The sequence below is a fragment of the Enoplosus armatus genome, chromosome 11 (genome assembly GCF_043641665.1).
Source record: "Enoplosus armatus isolate fEnoArm2 chromosome 11, fEnoArm2.hap1, whole genome shotgun sequence".
In the NCBI taxonomy this organism is placed as follows: domain Eukaryota; kingdom Metazoa; phylum Chordata; class Actinopteri; order Centrarchiformes; family Enoplosidae; genus Enoplosus; species Enoplosus armatus.
Genome location: NC_092190.1, coordinates 5,705,072 through 5,729,973, shown reverse-complemented (window position 1 = coordinate 5,729,973; position 24,902 = coordinate 5,705,072). Strand labels below are relative to the sequence as shown.

Here is a 24,902-nt window from a genome sequence, read left to right as displayed (position 1 = left end):
ATGTGTGTGTGTTTCTATATGATTGCTCACTAAGCTCAAGTTGGACTCTTTCGTAATTAAGGGGCTCCTCCATTAAAGCCTGGGGCTCCTAATACATCTGCGTTAGCTTTAACGCTACAAACTGAGTGGCTGACCGACTGGATTAGAGAAATGATGGAGAGCTAACAACGCTATTTAAATGCATCAATCCTCAGAAACGTGACATCACCTCGTGCAGACTGTACGCTGCCAGGGCTGGGTGAAATACTGAATGATGAACAATATTCACAATAGTTGATGTTGTTGGAGATTGAAAAGAAAACAAAATCATTATTATAGCTATGATCTTAATGTAGCTTTATTTGCTTGATCAAGTATTTTTTTTAACACTAATGCTGTGTTTCCCAATGACCAAACAGGTTGCAGTTAGGGCAGTAGCAATAGATACATTTTTAAGACAATACTTTTTTTAGTTAATATGAGAAAAATTACAAAAGCCAGATCTTAACAAACTTCATTTTTGTTTAATACTATCACCATTGCAATAGGCAGGATTACAAGTGATCGGGAAAAAAAACACCAAACATTAACACCAAACTTAAAACAGTTATCATAACGGATCACAGGTCATTGCACTCAGCTGCCCGGCACCTGGTAGCTGCAGCAGCCTCATCAAGTCAACGAGGATGAGTCTGTGGACTAACATGGCTGGCACTCAGGAGTAAAGCTCCATGAAATCACAGTTACTAACAAGAACAAGCTAACACATGATCATAGACAATATTTATCTGTTGAACTAATATTTTATATATATCTATTTATCCTGTACATATTTTCTGATTGAAAAACATTTGCCTCAAGCCACAGTATATGCATAAATATCAGAATATATATAATAAATCACAAGTTTAAGATACAGATTTTTTTCCCCATATTACTTTACTTGATATACTACAGCAGTTATAGCAAATAATGCAACAAAGACCTGAAATAAGAGGAGAATGACCATGAAAGTAGTGAGAAAGCAGATAAAAAAGACCTGCAGCATGTTGGACTTTCCTGTTTAACTAGTCTGTGCTGCTTTTGCAGCCCTAGCGGAGCGATCCAGCTGTGTGCATCTTGTATGAGTGATAAAGTCTTTCCAGCCGAGTCTTCATGCGGTCCTGGGGCTGTTGATTAGTCTGCTGAATGTGGTTACACTACTGGGTGTCTGTATGTGTATGTGATGGAGCACTTTACAGTATCCATGTGTCTCTGTGAGTGCTTCAGGTGTGCACTTCTTTACGCTTCTCTTTTCTGTGTCCTTGAGTGCTTCTTTGTGAGAAAGGCTGCTCACATGCATGTGACTGTAAGTGAGTACGGCCTGTTGTGTTGGTGCAGAGTGAAGTGCACAGCGGGGGGGATTGAATTGTCTGCAGGCAGCCAGCAGCAGCGACCTCAGCTTCATACCAACATTATACTTATCAAGCTGAATATTGATCCACACGTCCAAATTGTGCGGCGGCCAAATTGCCGCGCCAGTCCTGCCAAGCTGGCAGGACGAGACCTGGATCCATTTTACAGCGCTTCACACACAAACATGAAAAACGTGCGATACACTGTTGTGTTCAAGTGGTGGATCCTATTGTGAGGCTGCTGAAGTGTGTCACACAATGAATTCACCACATTTGGTTCACACACTAAAATCATCAGGTTCTTTTGAAATGTGTGCTGGTGTAGCTTCTTCCGCCTCTGTGCGCTTTAACCCTAATTAGCTAAAAAAGCAAACATGATGTGACTCTTGAGTGTGGTTTGAATGAGTGACTGCATTTATACTCGCATTCTGCTTTACATTCAAACAGCATATTCTTTAGCGCACATTTACATAATAGCACAGTCAGGTCTTGGCCATGAACTGTAGAAGAATAAGAAACAAACTAGAACTGAACATCAATGGAACAGGAGCCTTCAAAATGTTTAAAACAGTCTAATCCTCACAATTGCTGGGTTTGAGTTTCTTTTCTTGATTAAAACTGAGCAACACAGACAACACATCTGTATTTTTTAGTGGCACATTAATAAATATATAAGTATATAGTATAAAACATGCAGGGCCTTTAACTAAAGTTAATATGTAATCTATCTGACAAAACTTCACAGTTCTTTGAAGATCAGTGAGTTAAGTCTTAGTTCTTGAACACTAAATTATTTATAACTTTTGTTTAAAAGAAAAAATTAGAATTTGAGCTAAAAAGTTTTGGGCTGTTTTAGATCCAGTTCCCAGTTGGCAAAATATCTGCAATTGTCAAGCACCGATGCTAACAAATCTCAAAGCTTTTTATCTCTTCTTATCCTTTTTTTATTAGCAACGAGCCTTGTGCATTCATGGCAACATCATCATTTTGGCGCTGATCAGAAATTGTACTTACATATTTAATCAACATTTCATATCTTCTGCTGCTCATCTCACGTTCAGGTTGTCGCTACAGGTCGTGTACACTCATGGGGCTGTCAATCATTAAAAATAGCCCTTATTTTTTACTTAAATTTTCAAAGTAAAACCTAATTTGATTCAATAATAGAATCAGATTCAATCAAATGCTTTTGATCATTTAAATATACACCAGTGCCGGATTTGAAAGAAGTCAGATTCAGTAACAAATTCGATGCTGGATACAGGTTCGATAAAATGCTGTTGAACCACAACCCTTAGATCACAGTAGTCGAATCAATGAACCAGGTCAGCACACGTACAGTATGCACAGTATTGTTAAAAGAGTCAGAGTTGGCTGCTTCACAATGCGCATCATGTGCTCCCCATCTCTAATCCTGGAACTTGAATCTTCGTAACAAATCTTTGTGAGAATATCCCCAGCAGCGCACACTCAAAACCTCCGTCCCTCATTATCACAAACACTTGATCTTAGTTTCCCTCTCACTTTTCTTCTACCTCACATCTCAACAGAGAAAAACTACAGACAGTAGCTGCATCATTAAAGCATGCACAGCGATACAATCCAGCTAAATCCCCTGACTTTGTGGGTGGAGAGCAGCTGCACTCAAAAACAGAGGAGACAGAACTGATTCTTTCATGCAGTCCTGAAGTGGTTACTTCTCTCTTAGGAGGGTGAACTGTATGTGGCATTGAAACCAGAGGAAAACCATTTGCACCCTTTACATGCATAGTTTCTCCAACAGACACTGGGCTCTGAGGCATTCGGCCCTGTGGATAGGGAATGGAAAGACTGGGGTGAGGAATTATTTATCAAGCCAAAGGACACCGGCTTCCAGAGGGAGGAAGAGGACGCCATCAAGGGAGGAAGGGAAGAAGTGAGCTGTGCCGAGCACAGCAGCAGTAAGTATCACCCCGACTGAGGAAGAAAGAAAGAGAGTGGGCGATGAGGAGGAGGAAACAAGAGGGACGAGAGGGGAAGGGTGCATTGCAGCACCACGCAAATCCAGAGAAAAACGCACCTTCGGGGGGAGCTTGCCTGCAGAAGTCTTCCACAGAACTAAAACTAAATTCAGTTTCCTCGGCTGTACGCAGCTGCATCAAAGCAAATTCAAACAGAGGGAATCAGCTGTATTATGGCAATCAGTAGCCTTTTCAGCTGCCGAAGGTGCTCAGCTCATATGCTTTTATACCCTCCACTATGTAAATTACAAGTAGAAAATTGAGTGAAATGTTCCCATCAGCCTAATGTATTATGTGCATTAAGCTAACACAGCTTTCAGCCTGCAGTGCTGAAACACAGCCCCAACTCCGAATGTGAGAAAGAAACTCGCCCCACATGGGCACGTATGGAGAATTAGAATTAAGCCTGCCAGGGATGAACCAAACATGAGGTGGTCTGACCTTATAACCCCTGATGTCTTGGGACTTAAATGATCCCCGGGAAATCTACGCTACACGCTCAAAAGTACGTGGACAAGCAAACATTACACCAACATTTCATTCCAAAAGCATGGCCAATAATCTGCTGCTTCCACACTTCTGGTTTCCACCAGATTTTGGAACTTGGCTGCAGGGATTTCAGCCACAAGAGCATTAGTGAGGTCCAACACTGATGTGGGGTGATACGGCCTGACTCACAGTCGGTGTTCCAGTTCTTCCTAAGGCTGTTGGATGGTTTTAGGTCAGGGCTCAGCGCAGGCTTGAATGTGTGTTTTGGTGCTTTGAAACGCTGAGCTGAAAACAAAGTTGAAAGCAAACTATTGTCTATAATATCACTGCTGTATGCTGTAGCATTCAGACTTCCCTTTATTGGAACTAAGGGGCCTTTGCCAAACCATGAAAGAAACAGCCCCAGACCGAAGGTACACTTCAAATGCTTATATCCTGTAGTCTTGAAAGGTGCCTCTGACATGTTTGCAGCTTTCTCCTTTGTGGATTCACAGCAGTAACATTGCAGCGACTCAGAGTCAGGGCGGCCAAGAGTCCACAGAAACTTCTCAAACCACTCCTGCAGCATAATCAACTTCTATGCTGCTGATCACTGTTCCGCATGTTCTAAACACTCATCACTTCACTTCGATGCACTCCAGAGGAACATTGGAGCTATGAAGACATAATGGTGCAACATGGATGTAGTGTAGTTAGTTATGCTGTGGAAAAACTATGAGTATGTTCAGCAGGCTCCAAACACTTTCTGCACAACATCGCAACCTCACTTAGAAAGAAGCATATTGTGAGCATATTTATATTCATATCTTCTAACATACTGATCATAAGGATTGCAATGGCAGAGAAGTCATATGTTTTTGTGGATGTTTTGTTTGAGATTCTCAAGCACCGATGGTTACCTCAACTAAACCCTGCATACACACTCGAAACCTGACAAAAAAGCTCACCACCTTATTGTCTCCTAAACCTACACACAATCAGTCTGGGGCTCATTTCATTTTGGAGTTGACAGCTGGGAGAGTGAGGGATGGATGTGGAAAGAGAGTGGACTGATAGAAAAGAGCTGCAAGTGATTCATCTTCCTGAGCTGGGCTTGGTCAGGTGGACACAGAAGTGCAGGCCACGTCTGGTTTTAATCAGTGGAAATTCCACCTGGAGCAGAGGCTGAAAGAGCCCCCAAAAATTGAGAGAGAGAGAGAGAGGCTCGGTGAAAAGCAGAAAATTTGTAAAAGAGAGACATCAAGCGAGGAATACAAAGGGTGCCACAAGGGAGCCCCAAAAATGAGAGATGAATTAAAAAGCAGCTTATGATGATAAGGATGACACACAGTAAATAGGAGAGAATAAAAGACAGAGATAAATGTTGAAAGTGGTACAAGAAGAGGTGCAGGAGACAGCAAGAATTAGACCATTTAACATACCAGGGCTGGGAATCAAGCTCCCAATCCATCTTTTAAAGTGCAGGAATGAAACCCCCATTCATCATTGTGGTGTGAGGATATAACTAAAGAAAAGAAAGTGGCAGGTTACAATGCCCCTGTCTTTTATCGAACTCCTCTCCTGGGACGACAGCAAAGAGTTCCTGACTTTGTGAAAGGCAGCAGGAAGATAGAGAGAGAGCGTTTGATTAAGTAATTCTGTGTTTACTGCCACAGACTCATCCGTCATACGCGCCGTTTGCTTAACAACTCTTGAAATGGAAGTACTTAGCAATTAAGATTGAATTGCAGAACGGAGAGACAGGTTCAAATTATATGTGACGCAGTAAAGGAGGCTATTAATTTGGGTTCAAAGAGAGCATGGCCTGAGGGGAGAAATAAAAGGAAGCACTAAAGCATGTTACACTGTCTAAATGTGTATGTGCAAGGGTATCAGTGTGCATTCTCAATCTGAAAGCCTGCTTCCAACAGATTTCCAACTCACCCAGAAGAAATGTTCGAGCCAACGCAACATAATTAGCTTACTTCTGACAACACCTTAAATAAACTTAAGGTGCTCCCTGCAGAACCTGCACAAGTCAACACCAAGCAGTTTGCAAATGATACATAATTAATTCAGGTTTCATCAGCCAAGTGAAGAAAGACGGCTTCCTCTCACAACTCTGCAGCCCAATCAAAAGTTCTGTCAGCCTCTGAAAGCAGCATATCAAAGCTTACTGGGATTCAATCTAGCATGAATGAGACCTCTCAGATGTTCTTCCAACCTTAACAACACCTTTATCAATTTCTGCTTCATTTCACTCCACAGCATCCAGGGGCCCACTAAAAATACAATTCTGGGTTCTCAGCTACCTAACACATTAATAAACAGCTGAAAGCTCTTTATGTGGATGTGGTTTGATCAGATTTTACAAGCCAACAACAGTCATCAGATTCTGATTCTTATATTGTTTTGATAGAAATATTTGATATCACCTTTTACCAAAGTGATACTTCTTTCGATTTTTTAAACCAAAGAAGCCAAAATTCTCAGAGTTACATGTTGTCTAACCATGTAAGCAGCTTTGTAAGAACTTTGCCTGAATACATACATCAGACATCAGAATTTGAATGTAAATCAGGAAATTTCAGATCAATAAACGAGTAAATAAGACAACAAATCTGACCAGTCATTTGATGCCAGCTTTCAGTACTAAGTGTGGTATGTTTTACAGCTAGTAAAGCCCTCTGAGGCAAATTTGTGGCAATATCAATAAAACTGCCTTGACTTAGCGTGATACCCAGCTCTAGTAAGAAGCTGATAAAGTCAATACATTTTCAGGGCATTTAAATGAAGAAATTAGATAGAAGCCATTGAATTAAGTGCCATTCCAGTAAGTAAGTAACTAAGCCACAAACAAGAGTGGAGGCAGGAGGATGTGCTCTTAATCTAGATAGATGCACCCCAATTAATGCACTGTTGTGAATCATTTATAGGAAAAACAGTCAGCCTGAGATGGGTTTGACGCAGTCAGCAAGAGAGCCCCATAAAAAAGCAGCAATTTATTGAGAATGTGGTTGTTCAAACATAAAAAAAACTCAAACAAGGTATACTAAAGCTTCACAGCCAAAGCATCCATCACAAAAGACGAGCTCCAGAGTGCATATTTTGCATCAATTCACTCAGCGGTGCTTACAGATAGGTCTGATTGAGTAGAAAGTTATGCTTTTATCGTCAGCCCAAAAAAAATCCCTTTTCCCTCTTGTCAGTTTTGCACATCTTCGATTCTCCTCTCATAGCCTTGGGTTCACAGTAGGCTTTGAAATCGTCCACCTGTGGTGCATATGACTCTGGCACAGAAAGAGAGAAAAGACAAGACAGAGAAGTGGCATTGGAGGAAGAGGAGGATGGCTTGAGGTGGCTTAAGTCTTTTAGTCTTCGTCACATTCCTGTGCCAGCCAGCTGTCTGGGTGTCCCTGGAGGCCAGAGCCACCACACTAGATCACAGAGAGTGTCAGAAACACACAAAACACACACACACATATACAGTAGCGCAGAGGACTTGTCCTCTCCTCTGTCCTCAGTATCAAATGGCTGTTGTCAGCAGAGGCAGGGCCACGATGCTGGATTCAGGCCAGTTCATTTCATTTCAGAGTATTTCATAGCAGCGAGGTCATTCTGCTGAATCAGAGAGCTTAGCAGCCTCAGTCATCACGGTGTCACCATTATGGTTTTTAATACTGATATAAAACTACACTGTTTACAAATTGTGGAGCCATATCTGCTCTGAGTTGCTTGTTTCTACTACTTGCAGTACAGGAAGATGTTTTTATTATAATTCCAAATTAGCTTCGGCAGCCTCTGTCACGATGGGCTTCTTTCAGTCTCTGAAAAGCTGAGACATAATCCTGTGTTTTTCTGCCCATATTCCAAGTTAAATGGGTATCTTCTACTGCAAGTAGCATGTTCTGGCATTTAAGTACAATTGACAAAAGAAACCCACAATTAGATATTATTGTTATTATTGTTTGGCAGTACACATTTCGCTCTTGAAACCTCGGAAATCTCATAAAGCTACTGACACCATACATGGCTATACGAGTTCACAGAGCAAGCTGTGTAAACAAAATACTTCAGTATAATAGCCGTTATATTGTGTTGGCTACACCTGTAGTGCAGAGCGAGCTCATGGAAATTACAAGACAAGAACAGTTAAAACTTCAATCTCTTTCAGCTCTTACAGAGTGCCATGATTCCAAATGCATTACCTGTTGAAGATTATAAGCAATCATTTTTAGTGTTTGATGAAACTAATCCAAAGCACACAACTCATGAAAGAGCCAGAGCGACAAAGAATTGAAGACACACCGGGAGCTCTCTGCTAACATAAATCCCTCACAGAAATATGCAGCCACTGGAAAACACTCATTTACATCGCCCGCAGGTTACCTTTTTGATACGAAAACAAATCACAACACGGAAGACAAACACATTCAGAGAGACGAGAGAAAAAGAGAGGGACAGAGAGACAGAGAGGACACCTGAAGTTAAACACAGTCTAACCGCCACAAATGGGCTGTCCTCAGCCAACAGCCCCGTGTTTTATGTCTTGTTTATCCCTCTCAGTGCAGAATACAAGCGGCCCTCTGTCATTTGTGCCGCCTTAATGAAAAGGAGCACATCTCCAGCAAAGTCAAAGGCGCGTGGGCACGGCCGCCGTCACCGCAGGTTTGTAAATCGCCAAGGGTGTCTGGGCGTCGTGCCAGCGGGGGCACGCTGTCGAAGCGGCATGAGGCATCGAGGGTGGCTGTGGCGGGTTACTGTGGGAGATGCAGGACAGTCCGAAGGGTTTGTGAGCGCAGAACTAAGGCGAAGAGAGAGGCAAGTTTCTACTTCCACGGTCTGTGTTGACTGGAATTCCACACACCTGTTCACATACAGAGCTTTTGTATACTTCTGATCTCGAGCTGTTTTCTGTGGTTAGGGCTACAGGACCCTTAGTTACAAATAAGGGAAATGTTAGTGCTTCTTAATAAAATCATATTTTTTCCTGTTTCAACATAACAACGCTCCCGTGCACAAAGCCAGGCCCATAAAGAAATGGTTTTCCCAGTTTGGTGAGGAAGAACTTGACTGGCCTGCACAGAGCCCTGACCCCGACCCCATGCAACACCTGGAATGCAGACTACGAGCCAAGCCAGGTTCCAAAATAAAAGTCTTTCCAGAAGAGTGGGGGCTGTAACGGCAACAGATTAATGCCGACGGTTTTGGAGTGAGATGTTCATCAATCACATCTGGGTGTCGAGTGTCGTGCCAACAATAAAAAAAAAGAAAGATATGCAAACCAAGTAAATACAACATTTTTAGTATTTTCAAGCATTCAACTGCAGCTTTCTGATTCATATACAACACACGAGGGCTCAGGGTTGCCAAGGGCCCCTCCACACATAAACTGAGACATCTGCATGTAATAACAGCCTTTGAGTTGTGCCAGCCTACTGTCTGAGCCCCTGACCTTCAGTCAAACTCTTCAAAACTTTCAGTACCCGTGTCTGCAACCTGAAAGTTGCTGTACAGTGTTTGAGAGAGCTGTGAGAGGAGTATTTCTCTCCCGTTGTCTTCTCACTGCTCCCCGAGGGCTTCATAATTCACTGGAGCCGCAATGAGAAGTGAAACCAAGAGCGCCGCAGAAAATGAGAGAGCAGCATGTGTCTAAATAACACACACACACACACACACACCTACCTGTCTGACCCCACGGTAATTGCTAGTGCTGTTGCAATGACGTGACGTAAGCATTCATCTATCCACCTTCATCATACAGCCATTCATCCAGCCAGGTGTTCATGAACAGACCAGTCCACTGCAGTGTTGGTAAATGAGGTAAACAAAGCCTTATGGGTTAGACTGCAAGGACACATTAAAATGGACAGACCAGGCATTGCTACAGTGGAAACTGTACCTCAGTGTATTTTTTTTTTTTATGTATTTTTTATTCCTGAATCCATTTAAGATACCTCTATTGACCTGAACATAAGTCAACCCCCCTTGCGTAACTGTTTTTGGATCACATTACAGCTGCATTAACCAATATGCTTAGAGAATTAGCTCTATAGTTGGTTTTACTATGGTTTTACTGTACATACTGTTTAGTTTAGCTGGTGAACATGCTGGAGCTTTTAGCAGCCAAAGAGCCACATATTAATAATGTTGCTTTGTGTCTGTTGGATGTGTAAATAGACACTACCACAATCCCCATAACGTTTACGAGGTCATATATGAGGCGTGTGTGTTTTTTTTAGCTTGTTTTGGAGGCTCATACTGTATATAAAATGTTCCCACAGCACTGCCCTCAGTGGTTGGGCTCAAGCCTTAGGCTGCAGTTGGATACGGTTAGCTGCAAAACGCTACTTAGTACGCCTTTTAAGTTCCCTATTAATCAAATTAACTGTGAAACATTGAATGGGTTCCTTTTCAGCTTTGAGAGCTTTTCATCTTGAAAGGACAATGCTGATGTTCATCCTCGTTTCTATATTCTTTTAACATGCTTATTTTCAGCTGAGTGATTAATCCTCCTTTTTGAAAAATAAGACCCATCTTCACTTACTTCTCTCCTGACTGAAGACCTAGGTCACGTAATGACACCTGAGCCTTCTACATTCACTCAGTGAAGACTGTGAAATGTGGTTGACAACTCCAAAAGCTAGTAAGTGGACCTTTGAGCTTGTATTATTTTACTACATATGAAACACACCTTCCTATACAGCCACAGATTAGTCCTCCCTTGTGCAGGGGGTTGAAAACAACACATGTAAAAAAAAAAAAAAAAAGTTGTCATGAACAGAGTTGATTCATTATTTTGGTAAGTACTGCTGAAAATTAATTTACAGATTCTTCTGTGTCCAGATGAAAACATTAATATATTTGTCGTTTTCAGAAACACTGTGCGTTCAGGACCGCTATTGGGACCTCAGCCATAGTTTAAAAAAGGGCTTGACTAAAGCTGCTATCGTGGTGGGTGATGAATGGGGCTGCTGGCCAAGACTAGCAAAGGCAATCTGCTGTGAGCGGGGGCAGACATTTACTCTGCCATCAAACATCCAGCAGCTGATTTACACATCGCTAGAAAGTGCTCCACTTCCTTGCTGTTGAAACTACCTGTGGTCCTTTAGCATTTTGTAAACGGAAATATGAAAACAGGCCCGCACATTTATTCCATTGAGGTCAGGTGAAGAAGCCAGACAGGTGTGGGAAACAAATGACAAGGTAATGTTACCTCTTGAAGTCGAATGAATACACAAAGGAATGTGTGTGTGGCCGGAGCTCATTCATCATGTCTTTACTAAGTCTTACGCCGGCATCACATAGTTTCTGTGCTTTGCTCCACCTTTACACCGCTATCGACATACGTCAGGAGGGCCAGGGGATCAAGTCACAGAAGGTAAAGAGTGTTTGAAGGTGGTGGGTGGGGGCGCCAGGTCCAGAGGTCACCAAACAGGAAGAAGAAGAGGCTTTTTTTCCCTTCCGAAGATGAGCTTTAACTGCAGTACATGGTGCTCACACACACACACACACACACACACTATGCACTATAGCAACCCAACAGAAGCTTCTTTCAGCTGCGGTGTTATTGGGGAGCAGTGGAGTAAAGGGGCAGGGGAGGGAAAGTGCGGTGAAGTGCGAAAACCCAGGCAAAGACCAAGATCCTCAAAAGAAGCTCTAATGGACCTTGAGATCCAGGTGGGGGACATGAAAGAGGAACAGGTACCGCGGCAAAGCTTTGAGGTTGTTTCTTTATATAAAAGTGTGTCCAATATGAGGGGACAATAAGGTGTGCGCACGTGTGTGTGGTTGTATGTGCACGTTCAGAAGCAGACTATCGGAATAACGCAATAGGAGATAAGATATTAGACCTTACATATCGTCCAAACCCTGCTGGCCAAATATCCAGATGCAGGGTTTCTGGAGAGTTTCTTGTTGGGGGGGGGGGGGACAGTGGAACGAGAAAGCACAGTCAGCTGCTTATCTCTGTCATGCAGACGTTTGGCCTCTGGTCTTCCATCACTTCACTTCCTTGTTAACAGGCTGCACGGTAACCGGAGCGCCACATGACTCTCAGCGGTTGACTATTAGCGCCTCTCCCCGCGCCACCTGGGAATAGACCACCTCGGCTCGTTTGATGTTTTGGATTAAGAGGCGAGCAGTAGACGGAGATGCTGAGACAAATGTTTTTCCATTAATCAGTTGGATAGCGAGGATTGATTTTAGGAGACACGTAGGTGAATCTCATTTCCTTCTTGGCTTAATCCAACATTTCAATTTACTCCAGCTTTCATCCACCAAGTTGAAAAAGTAATAGATCTTTGTATAATAAATAATTCAGGTGATTGTGATTAAACTTCTGCCCGTTCTTGTGCTAGCGAGACGCTGTGTTGGTTGGGGGCCGGCATGCTTCTTAACACTCTGATGGTGACGACGGGGCCCTGAGAGCCGACTGTCTCTGTTTCTGCCAGGACATTAATCACTGTCACACTCCTCTCTTTCTCTGTCTGCCTCAGTCTGAAACAGACCCTCCTGCCCCCGCTGAGAGGAGAGCCACTTCTATCGTCATAGTAACCAAAGCCAACCGCGAACCAAACTCAGTGCAGTGCTGTAGAGGTAGTGGGGCACAAGAAATGTGTTACGGTTGAAAATTTGAAGCTTTGAGGGGACAAAACTTATATGCATCATGTTTTTTGTTCCACTTTGTTGACTTAAACCTTTGTTTCCCCCCCCCCCCGGTTTGACACTTTTTATGGTGCACTGCAGCTGATCCTCGAGTCAAACATCAAATGAGGACTCGGGACATATTCTGAATGGTCTACACGCAAAGTATTTGCTGTTATGCTCATTTCATAGACATGTTCTCCATTTTCAGCACCAGTTAACTAATGAGCTCTTTATTAAGGCTACTCTTGCAGCACCATCCCCCTGCAAGCCTCAACTCCAGAAAATGAGCCTACAGCTCACACGCAACATGAATCACAAATCAGCCACTTTGGTGGAGAAAAACTCCAGTCTGTTGGCTTAAGACCAACAGATTTCTGGCAAGAGCCAAACAAAAAGGTCAAAAGACGGAGTAGAATAATTTCTCCGGAGCGTCTGGCAGGTTAAGCTGGAGTACAGCTAGGTGCTCATTGCTACCCAGGTCAAATAGGAAAAGTGACCAATGGCAGACACTGAATAATAGCCCGGCCTGATTCTCTGTGAGAATGTGAAGATGTCTTGGCATCTGAGATGTGAAATAGGCCTATAGCTGCCACACAAAAGAGTACGTGGACTCTGTTATTGCTTCCCTTTGTTACTCATTCCTCAATTCAGAACCATGCCATGTCTTGACACATGACACATACACACTCTGAACAGTGATTTTCCAGAAGAAATTGACCAGAGGCGTTGAAAGCAGATTGCGGGAGAAATCGTCGCCGGTGATTACTTTGGACCGGCATAAGAAAGATGATATTATCAAGTCAGAGTGATAGCGTGTTTCACCATGAGGATATAGAATATATTGGAAGCAGTAAAAATCACATCACAAAAGGTTTTTCAGATTTCAGTGTGGTAGCTGAGGAGATATGCAATTATCCAGACAGCAGGCTTTGTGTCTTTGGGTCAGGGACAGTAATAACACATGCAGCATAAAACATTTAGAGGCTCACGAGTCTAACAAGGAAAGATGGGCTTCTCACAGTAAAGGAAATGGTGAAAATCAAAAAAACGATAACAAAAACATTATGACAGTTATGACAGGGTTCAGAGTGTGTGTATGTGGATCGGGTAAAAAGAGGGCCAAACAGGAGCTGGGACAAAGAGTGACCCTCTACTCTCCAGTGAATTTAGCCACTGCATTACATTTCCAGCCAACAGCATCTGACAGAGAGACAACTGCTCTCATCATATTTAGTGCTGCAAAATCATTAGGCTCATACTGCAAATCACAGCCTGACATGTGGTTGTCCAATTACATGTGCTACTGGGATGGAGGGTTGTGGGTAACAGGGAAAGTGGAGACCAGCTGCCTGCTATCGCTAACTGCTGATTTCCTGCCCATTACTGCAAATATAGCCCAAGCATACACACATATGCACACACGGACACAAACACATGAATATGCAAACAAACACCAGACTGCTGACCAGCAGAGATGCATGTGCTGTGCTCGCTAATGAGCCAGTTATACGCCCTATCAGATGCAGTTAATCAAAGTCTGATACTGGAAACAAACCAATGCTAATAAAACTTTAGGTAAACACATCAGGAACTCTGATCTGCCTTAGCTAATAGCCTCCAAACCCGCTGGTATTGTCGAGACGAAAAAACTGAATCCTGACAGCCTCCAGCAATGCCAAAAAATCCCAAACAAAAAATTTGAAAAACAAATTATAAAGTCACTCTTTTTCCTGTCAGTGTGTAAATACATAGCTAGATAAATACCACTGGAGTTGCCAATGTGTCCTAATCCAAGCCTTGTTTGGAGGGCTTACTGCAAACCTATTACTTCACTAAGCACAGACTCAAGACAGGAGTTTAGCTTTCACCCTGTGACTCCATTTGGAAGAGATACAACCATTTTAGAGGGTTCGGCAGAGGCAAAAATGAGCCTTATTCCATTAGGAGGGTTTCTTAAAGCAGCGCACAATGGGGCTTTTCAAAGTAAAATACCTGAAACCCAGAGATGCTTGAGTGGAATGCTGAGGATTCAAAGCAAAAGTAAAGGGTTTCATGAAGGCATTTAACAACACGTGTGCACTTTACACAGTAGTTTTTATAGAGTATTATCAGTTGAATTTCATGTTTACAATATATATGATAGAGATATACCATACATTAAAGAAATATGTTTAAAAGTGCCACATTTATGCCAGAATAGGACTTCTGTCACCATCAACATGATTTGCTTCTGTTGTTTTTTATTGGTATCAGGTTTGAGAGAATGTGCACAGTTTTCACTTTGCCTACTGTTACCAATTTATCATAGCAAAATGAATTTACAACTATGTATCAAGGTATTTTTTGTCCAAATACCTGAATTTCGATATCATTGGGTGACGAATTAAAACGAAAAACCTGAATAAATGAGTGGAGAAACGTAACGAATGCAGATGCTTCCATACAGACCACATGGGATCACAAGTATGAAAGTTATGTGAATCATAACTATGCTGTGGCCTTCACAGTCTTTTAAGCAACTAGTCGGACAGCACCCTTCACCACCATCATCGAAACACCAAATGAGGGATTATGTTTTGGAAGAATGGCGTTCATCCCTCCACAAGAGCTCAGAGACTTGGAGAATCTATGACAAGGAGCATTAAAGCTCTTTCTTAAACTGAAATTTGAAACAAGTACTCCTTGCCGTCAGTGCCCTCTAAAGGGACCTGTATGAGCATTTTCTGATCTACCACCTCTGAGGTTAAAGTCTGGTTAAGTTACGACAACTATAACTACTTGGCTCATTCATGACGCTGACTGTTGGTGGGAGATGGGACTATAACGTTGACCTTTTTGTGGCGATAAAGCATGCTACTTCCTCCTTTGCAGCTGAAAGAAACTCAAGGGGTCGTTTGTAAGAAAAGTAAATACAGGCTGTTTTAATAACTTGAACAAATGGCCCATACTGCCTCTAGTGAGGACAGTGATGAAATCTGACAGCGACACACTCAACTGTGATGCAGCGCTTAATACCAGGAGAGCACGACATAAAACTATTTCACAGTATTACAAAATTCGAGAGGACGTCAACACTACTAAATAGATAAATGAAATTAAATAATAATAATAGATTCTCTGATGGGAGCCTCCAGGAAAGGGTTTCCTCAGATCTCTATGAGGACTTTGAAAATTCATGAGACCTCTAACATAAGAGACCTCTCCAGTGTCTTGTAAAGCAAAAACAGACAACCTGAGAGCCCATCCAGCCCGCAGAGCCAGTGGTTCAGAGTGGTATTAAAGCAGAGGAGTGGGGACAATGTTCCCACCGTCCCCACAATGGGCTCAACACCCATCTTCCAACCCCGTCCTCTGGGTCACATCAAGCCTTGAATGAGCTCCCTTCCTAAAGCTTCTGGGGGTTTCAGCCATGCGTCCAGAGCATCAATGGGAATAGTGTTCCTCCCCCCACAATGGCCAAATCAACTGTGGGAGCACTTTCTCCTCCTCTTGCGCCCCTTTTATTCTCGCCCTGCTCAGACCTTCCCGGGGCTGAACAGAGGAGGGACGGGAGAGAAAAGGCACATGCCTTCACGTCCGCTTCGCACGCACACAAAGAGAAAAATCAAATTGCTCAGAGATGCACGCATGCGCACATACACGTATGAGCGCATGCTTGCACACAGCACACACTCACACACACACACACACACACACCTCATCTAATACCAAGAGGGACAACAATGAGAATGTGTGAAAAGAAGGAAAACGCAGAATAGTCTGACGCTTTAAGGCTTTAACAATATTCTCATGATCGTTTTAAAGCAGTCAGTGCAAGTTTGAGAATGATGTGTAATTACATGGCATCTGTCCATTGCTTGTTTTTTTTGTTGTATTAATCGATTAATAGTTCAGCCTATAAAACCTCAGGAAATCACTCTCTCAGTTCCTAGAGACCAAGGTGACATCTTCAAATTGATTGTTCTGTCTGACAGTCAGAAACCAAAGATATTCAATTTACAATTATATCTTGTTACTGTATTATATATTATTATATTAATCAAATAATCGTTTTAGAACTACACTAAACGCCATATAAAACAATGCATAAGGTGCAACATATTTCCCTCCAGCTCCTCCTGCTTAACAGACTGTTTGCCCTTTTCATCTCTATTCAACCTGTTTGTAAAGGTACAGTAATAACAAAACAGGAAAAAGGAGGGCAAACAATGATGATAACGTTCCAGAGACAAATTGAGACTGTTGGGTCACATCAAGCATTAATTAGCAGGGTTGCAGACAGAGTGCAGAGACACTGCAGCCGCATCGGATTTCACAGACGGCGAGGTTGTGTGTTGAGGCAGAGAGAGGCTAGGTTACAAACAGACAGACACCGCGAGCGAAGGCCACGCCAAGTGCACTCTGCATTCAGAAACAATGAGATCCCGGGAGGCGGAGGGGACCCAGACAGACATCGTGGAATTATTCATTTCCACCCACCGGCTCAGACTGCACCACGCAGACGGCCGGCCTCCCTCTGCTGACGGCTCAAACTGTCTGGTTATCACAAGTACACGTTCTCCCTCAAACCTACTCCATCATGAACAAAAGACTGAAGTCAAGTCCAAGGCAGATTCTCATCAGGGTGCTGTGTGAGTGAAGCAAGGTGTATCTGTCAAGCTACACTTTGTGTCTGACAGTGAAATTGGCCACAGAACGCTCACATCCACCTGAAAAGAAAACAGCCGAAATTTGCATGTTTCTGCACAAGCCGTCCAATAGCTGAGGAATGATTTCGTTTGAAATAAAATGAGGAGTTCTCAGGCACAGGACCTCAATCAGGCCTCGGAGAGTGTGTGAATGGAAGATGGCAACATTTATGTCAGCCCTGTGGGACGGCATAATCACACTCAGGTGACAAGGCAGCAGAGCTTTGTATTCTGGGTATAAAGACCACGGTGAATATAGAGGCCAGGGCTGCCTCCACACGTCACAGCGCCTGAAGCTGTGATTTCAAATCTGGCATTACACAACAGAGAGCAACAGACACTCCAATGCGGCTGCAGCGTTCTGAATATATAGAGCCACTTTAAGGAAGCATCTCTCTGTGTGTCTCTTCACTCTCCTTGAAACATCTTAACAGAAACGTGGTATGTTTTCTGCTCTCTCTGTGAGCGGACACCTTTGTTTTTCCTCAGTGTGCCCTGACCTAATTACCATGAGAATCCTGCTCAAGAAGGCCACTTTAAAAGTCTACAATCTCTCCGCTTCACTTTCACATACCGGGCTCGGAGAGTGTAAAAAGGGAGCAAAATCAAGATCAACGGTCGGCAGAGCACGTCTCAGCTAGCCACTCACTGCCTCGAAGCAGTTCTTAGAGCATCCTTCCTGGGTTTTAAAGCGTGGAAATGCATCTTTGTCATGGCCGCTATCAATTTAGGATTTTTTTTTAAAAAAGGGCATGAGGTGAGGTCTGGTTCATATAGCAGCGACTGATGTCCTGGAGTGCTTGTTTTACATGTTTGAAAAGCCAAACGACAGACTAACAGCAGAAACGTCATGCTGTAGAAGTTGTCACTTTCCACTTTCTGCCTTGGTTTTGGTCGCTGAAAAGCGGCACTATGAAATGACAAAACAGTCTGTCAACTCTGGGAAGACAGATTATTTTTCCTTGAAATTCATTTTCTACTTTTATAGACCTGAAGATATCTGAAGGGAGGGTCAGACCAGGCTGAATCGTATTTGTTATCTGTATCTGTCTGTTATCTCTTTAGACACACACACACACACACACAGTCATGGAGGTCAGACCATATTGAACATGGCATCTTATTTTTTTCTTCGAGAGGTAATATCGGATGGAGAGGACGGATCAAGTTCTCCAGGCATTAAACTTTCATATCCGTTTGTCCCCTCTCAAATGATGCCGACAACAGAAATAATCTACATGGCACAGTTTAAATATGCATCATTAAAATTTTGATGAAGAGGCTGCCGGCTCATCTACTCCTCACCTACCATATTTCTTAATGAAAATGAATTATTTATGTCGACATCAGATGCCACAAAGATACAGACCTCTACATATAATCAAAAACATAACACTTTCACACATTGTAACTACAAGGACACCAAGGAGAGAGAAATAGAAAGGGAACATAGAGGTGGTCCAAGAGGAGTTGGGGGGGCCTTCATCCAGTTTTGTGTTTTGTTTCAAATCTCTTTTGCTCTGCCGTTCTGGTTCCCCCCACCAGGACCTGTCAAGAGCCCTCATAAGTTCATCAAAGATGAAAACCTGTTTTCCATTTGAAAGGACTGACCCAGGATACTAAAACAGCTCTTCATATAACAAAAGCGTTAATCATCCATAAGACAAGCATGTGGGCCTGACAAAAACTGTAAGAATATATGAATATCAATCAAAAGATGGGGAAGATATGGGACTTTCACACATGTTGATGAATGGACAAAATAAAAACAAGAGTTACGCCAACTGCTGTGAGCTCTGAGAATGAGGTTGTCTAGATATGAGACAGGACTGAATAAAACAGGAACAATACCGTAGCAAACTAATAAGGCGTGTTTAATTGGATCACTAATTATATTTATCAAATGATTTTGGGAGAACAATATAAATATTTTCTGTCCGTGGCGTATTTTAGAGAGAATTAAAGTGGTTTTAAAAAGCTTAACTGCATCACAAACACATTATATCATCTGACACATTTCCCAAAACTCAAACCAGTCATGCTCAGTTGCATTTGAGGGCCATTTGAGTGTTAATGAATAATACAACGTCCTTCATCTGTGCTGTTGAAGACACTGAACCACTGAGGCTCAATAAAATTACAGATGAGAAAAGAGTGCAGCTCCTAAAAAAAGCTCCTAAAAGCTCCACTGGTGGTGGTTACGGGTGAAAATGTGTTCTGGAAAATAGCTTTCAAGTGTATAAGGTGTTTGATTAATTTAGTCGAGTGAATGTGATATTTTAAGCCTCAAAAAATGCCAGCTATGGACTAAATGCCTCTGAAAGCTGTTCCCGGTAAACCGCCGGCAGATAAAAGCTTGTTCAAAAGTGCTTGACATTTAATCACCTGAAGCAAAAAAATAAATAAAAAAAAATCACACAAGCAATACTCCATTAAAGCAGATTTCCTGCATGTTTTCATTTGTCCAAGCTTGCTCCAGCGCACAGACAAGCTCGTCTGCAGAGCTGCGCCTGTGCTGCTTGTGGAGAGCACAGCAGACAGTTCAGCACATGATGCAGCAAACTTCACCTGGCAAGGTGTTATCACAGCTGTACAGTGCTGCTCAACACTGCCCTCTGTTGCTCTGCAGCAACACTGCATGCCCGCCGCCCCAACAATGCATTTCAGAATAATCAACTTAAATACATGCAAGAGGGAAATGTCCTATTTTCTTTTCTTTTTTTTTTTATAACACTGCATGTCTTTGTTCGACATTCCCACTCCGGGAAGCTTTCTGCTGGACAATTATCCCTCTTTTCAAATTGAAATAAAACAGATCTGGGTTGTGTCTGTACGTATCGGGGAGAAATGGAGAAGCAATTCATCCAAGTGACGCGCTCGTGAATAATGACTTTCTGAGCTCCTTGCGAGTGTTTTCATGCAGAATTAGTCCCACGAAACGTCTGCTGGGCTTCTGGAAAGAGCACGCGGATGTAAAACACTCGGGATGTGCGCACATTCCGCGCGCAAAAGCCAATGTGTTAATTGGAATTGATAAGCAATGAGGTCATGATGGGCAGTCTTAAGTCAGACGACAAAAACACACCAGCAAAGTTGGGGAAAAAAAGACAACAAGGTGGTCAATTTTACGCCACACAACTGTGACCCACATGAGGTTACCACGCTGGAATAAGGACAATTTGAGAGAGAGAGAAAAAAAATGCAGTTGAGACGCAAAACACTTGTCAGTCCACTTTCCCGAGAGATCATATCAATAAAGTTCCCCCTGACCATTCTTTTTTTAAAGTCCACATCTCGTCTGGATCGGGCCTACAGTGCAGCGCGCAGAGCAAAGTAAGTTTGACACGGCGCTAATGTGGCAGGCACAGGCAGCTCCTGCAGCCCACAAACGCTCCTCTGATCCTGGGATGAAACGTGAGTGGAAAGTCAAACTGGCGTGGCATAAAGGGACAGCTAGCTGCTCTGAATAACACACGCTATCAACGGACAAATCACCTCGCCCGGAACACTCAAAGTGGGCAAAAGCGCGGAAAAGTGGTTGACATTTAGATTTAAAACAAAAACAAAAAAAACGCCACATTGCTTTAAACCCTGCTCTGGTAGGAAAATGGTCCACAGAAAATGGGACCCCACGGCATGGCTGAAGCTTACGAGCAGTCCATTAGTGATGGAGGGTGATTTTAGATTTTGTGTTACCTAAGCAGGTTACTCAAGCTAAAGCAGGCCATTGTGCTGATTTAGTCTCAAAATATAAAAATCCAGCACCTCAGTCAAAGTCGAGCTACGTCCACGTCGCCTGGAACGGCAAACCTAACGCGGGATACAAGCTGGAAACTGGAGCACAACACACCTAAAGAAAAGTGCTTTTGTATCAGTCATTTCAGGTATTTTGCCACAGAAAAGAAAGAAAAAGTGATTTTCCGTTTACCTTCGAAGGTGTTTGTATTCCCCAAGTTGATGACAATGCCAGGCAGAGACGAGGAGTGAAGCAGACTCGCTCTCTGGGCAGTAGATAGAGAATAGAGACGGGTTCTAGTGCTGCGTCCTCCGCCGCTGTGTGCGTCCCTCTCCGAGCGACCTGCGGCCAACAACTGCGCTCTCTCTCTCTCTCTCTCCTTGAGAGTCGGGCGATACCACGGGCTGAGGGGGCGGCGAGGGGCGGGGGGTGGTAGTTAGCAAAGATGGGACCGATTTGCAAGCGCAGTAGGGAGGAAGTACGCATGGACACCCCCGGAGAGGTGGAAGAGTGTCGCAACAATGTCCGTCCAGAGCAAAAGCAGGCAGTGTATGAGACTGAGTCACAGCGTGGACCCGAGAGAGACAGCAAGGCTTCTGGGAAAGGTTTGCCCCGCATGTTGTTGTCTGGGACTCCACAGGAGGCTACCTGCTGTGTGTCTGTGTGCGGGGGTAACCTGGCAATGTACCTCCACTGGGAAGTGTTTTCCTCGCTGCTTTGCTGTTTTGTCCAAAGCAGACAGAGACGCTCAAACAGTGAACACGATGACATGTGATGTTTATACTCTGGACCAAAGTCATGTATATTCCATTCTCTTGTACCAGCCAGGTGTAGGCTGAGGAAAATAGTACAATCCAAACCCCATTCATAAAAATCATTTGTGCTGTTTTAGTTCTTTATAGGCTAGCCTACCTCATATTGTGCAATTAAACCCGATGAGCAAACTGAAAATGAAAAAGAAGGTTATTTTAAGTGAATGCTCCACGTTTTCTATTTCTAAGCCAAACTCAATTAAAAAAAACATTAATTCATGCAGCTGTACAGCACACAAACAAACCCTCAAGTATATTCTATTCTATTCTATCAGTGACTATTATGATGCAGACCATAAACAAGGGGATATCCTTTATATTAGGAGATCGTGATGAGTAAACAATCAATTCAAACCAAACTCCATTCAAAAAAGACAGATTTTTGCAGTTGTACATCATTTTGATACAGCAACAAACCCCAACACCATTCTATTCTATTCTCAATGACTAGTAGACAATAAACAAGTGGGTGTGTCTTATATTAAGAGACCGTGATGAGGAAACAATCAAACCAAACTCCATTCTGAACGTTTTCTGTCGTTATACCTCAGTTTGATACAGCTCAACACCCGATGGGCAAACTGAAAAATAAGGTTACTTTAAGTGAATGCTCCACGTTTTCCATTGTGTTCTATTCTATTCTATTATACTGTATTCCTTACACCCGTTTTAAATAAGAAGCTTTCAAGGATTAATTTATTTACTTCTGTACATGGTAGAATATGTTAGCCAATTAAACAATTTACATTTTTACTTTGAATTCCATTTCTATGCATTTACTTTTTTTTATAGGCGCATTGGCCCAGACACTGTGTAAATCAGAGGCTGTAAAGCACATTTCAGAGCTATAATCAAACCAAATTTTCCAAAGGAGCTGAAGTCGAATTGATAAAGAGCTAATTAAGAGCCATTCAATCACAAGCCAATTTACGAATTACCCCCTTGTGTAATTAACTAATATGGCTGCATTATGCTGATAAAAACAAAATCATGTAGACTGCAGTACTTACACTCACTGCTATCCAAATAACCATGAAAAGGGTATCTGGCTGGTGGGAGGCGGCAGGTGCACCGCCTCCTACCGATTAGTCGCCAAAACTACATTTCCCAAGGAGCCTTGCGCCGTGCCCGTGAATCCGTGGAAAACCGATTGCGCCTGCGTATCCAGACGTGGCAACGGCATCATGGCCTCTTGGAACTGCTACGGGAGTCGGATGAGAGAGGCGAAAATGTTCACGTTGGTGCTGCTGGTGAGTCCAAACGAACCTCTTCTGCGTGTCCTTTCTGTTTCTGTGACAGCCCCGCGCGCGGCGGAGGTTGTTTGTGTCCGTTAAGGAATTCAGGAGGAAAAAACAAATCCAAATCCGCTCCTCACCGCGTCCCCTAGCCTGTCCGTGCAGGAGGTAAAGTTGACAGCCCTTGACTGAACTTGGTGGTCAGATAGAACTAGCTAGTAATGGTGTGGGTGGACTGCGGTCTCTGTGGCGCAGGTACAAACACTGGATTTACACATGTGACTGGTGTATCTGCCGACACAGAGCGGTTTTCTGGCCAACGGTCGCCTCTAATGCAACGTTGCGCGGGGTCCCTCCCCTGTGTCTGAGCCGTGAAACTAACGTCCAGGGAAAACGGCAACTCAACGAGAACCACAGCCTGAGCCAACTTACCCTTCTCTCTAACCTGCACGTTCGTGTTTTAAAAAGTGTCGCTGTTTTGAGTTTAATTTAACCCAGCGGGACTCAGAGTCTCAGAAAGTCATCTGAGTTTGTAAAGGGAATTGAAAGGAGACTTTCCGAGTGTTGGCCACTCACAAGTGGGTGTGAGCTAGCTACTGTATGTGTGTAACAGAAGTGCCCTGTCGAAGAAGTACAGTGTCCTTCCATGTCATGTGACTGTCACAACTGAACTGGTTAGGCAGCATAACCTCATCTTCACTGAATGCAAATTGTAGCTTGCACAATATGGTTTGGAGTAGTACAATCATTTTTATGATCTATGAATCTAATCTAATGTTTATTCTATAAAATGTCAGAAAATAGTGGGAATTCTCTTCCCGTCTCGGGTAAATATTCTGAACACAAGGTCCACGTATATGTAACTAGCTGTTCCTGGAGCTTTCAACTATATCCATCAGCCTTCTTCCAAGAGGAATAGTAGTTCATGTTCAAGTGTATTTGTAGAGCGCAATTTCGTTTAAGAGCAATTCAAAGTGCTTTGCCTAGTGATAAACATAAGTTTAAAGTTTTGACAGACAGTTGCCAATTTATCATGTACACCTAGTTAAAACTAATGCAGTCTAATATAACAAACAGTTATGTACATATTTATATTTTCCGTGTATATATTTATTTTGTTCCCCATATTTCTTATATCTGTATTTATTATATGTATATTGTTTTAAAAAAAAAAATACTTCTGCACCTTTCTGTCTTTGCTTCTGTGACCCTAACCCTAACCCTAACCCGCTGTGGGATAAATAAAGCCTAAGTCTAGTTAAAACTAATACAGTCTAATATAACAAATAGTCCTGCATTAAATCCTACCTTCATGAGGTAAAGAAATAATCAGCTAAAAGTGTGTCACATTCATGCCACTGTAGACCACTGTGCTTAACACAGATACAGACCTTATCCTGCTCTGCTTCCTGTTTAGCAGCTGCCTTTGCAAACAAGGGTGGAGCTTGGGTGCGCATGTACAGTGCAATCTGTATGCATTTGGACAGTGACTATTTGATATTTTGGCACTGTGCCACAGCTCACTGGATCTGAAATGAAATCATGGCCATGAGGTCAAAGTGCTGACTCACAGCTTTAGTTCTGCAGTGTTTACATCCATAACAAATGTACGTAGTAGAATTGTAGCCCTTTTATACATAGTACCCAAATTTTAGGGGACCAGCATTGATTTGACAAGATAACGTTAAGTAAAGTCATCCTGTTTGGTTGTTAATCCTTTTACGGTCAATGGCTGTCTCCAACTCACTCTTTGGTCGCCCTGTCTGTAAATGAAATCTGTCTGTATGATATATTTAGAACTTGACAATTCTCTATTTTGGTCCTGTGAAACACAACCATGTCAATGAATGTGATGAATCTGAATGCTCAAGTGAACATTGCGACACGTTTTGAAACAATTAGTCGATTGATTTAATTAGATTAGACTATCAACAAAAAATG

The 24,902-nt window shown here is 42.8% G+C and overlaps 2 protein-coding genes across 3 annotated transcripts in view; one reads left to right on the top strand and one right to left on the bottom strand.

Moving 5' to 3' along the window:
- sema5ba (sema domain, seven thrombospondin repeats (type 1 and type 1-like), transmembrane domain (TM) and short cytoplasmic domain, (semaphorin) 5Ba) overlaps positions 1–21,242 on the bottom strand; it is a 148,987-nt gene extending 127,745 nt beyond the window's left edge. The window contains exon 1 of the mRNA XM_070914374.1: positions 21,107–21,242. The gene's annotated coding sequence lies outside the window, so the exon portion shown is untranslated. The remainder of the gene's footprint in view (positions 1–21,106) is intronic.
- Positions 21,243–22,910: 1,668 nt separating this feature from the next.
- Positions 22,911–24,902, top strand: part of pdia5 (protein disulfide isomerase family A, member 5) — a 46,420-nt gene continuing 44,428 nt past the window's right edge. The window contains exon 1 of one of the 2 annotated variants that reach the window (XM_070915152.1): positions 22,911–22,976. In XM_070915152.1, the coding sequence (XP_070771253.1) occupies positions 22,911–22,976 (66 nt within the window). Of the gene's footprint in view, positions 22,981–24,902 lie in introns of both variants that reach the window. The other variant, XM_070915153.1, reaches the window with a different exon arrangement.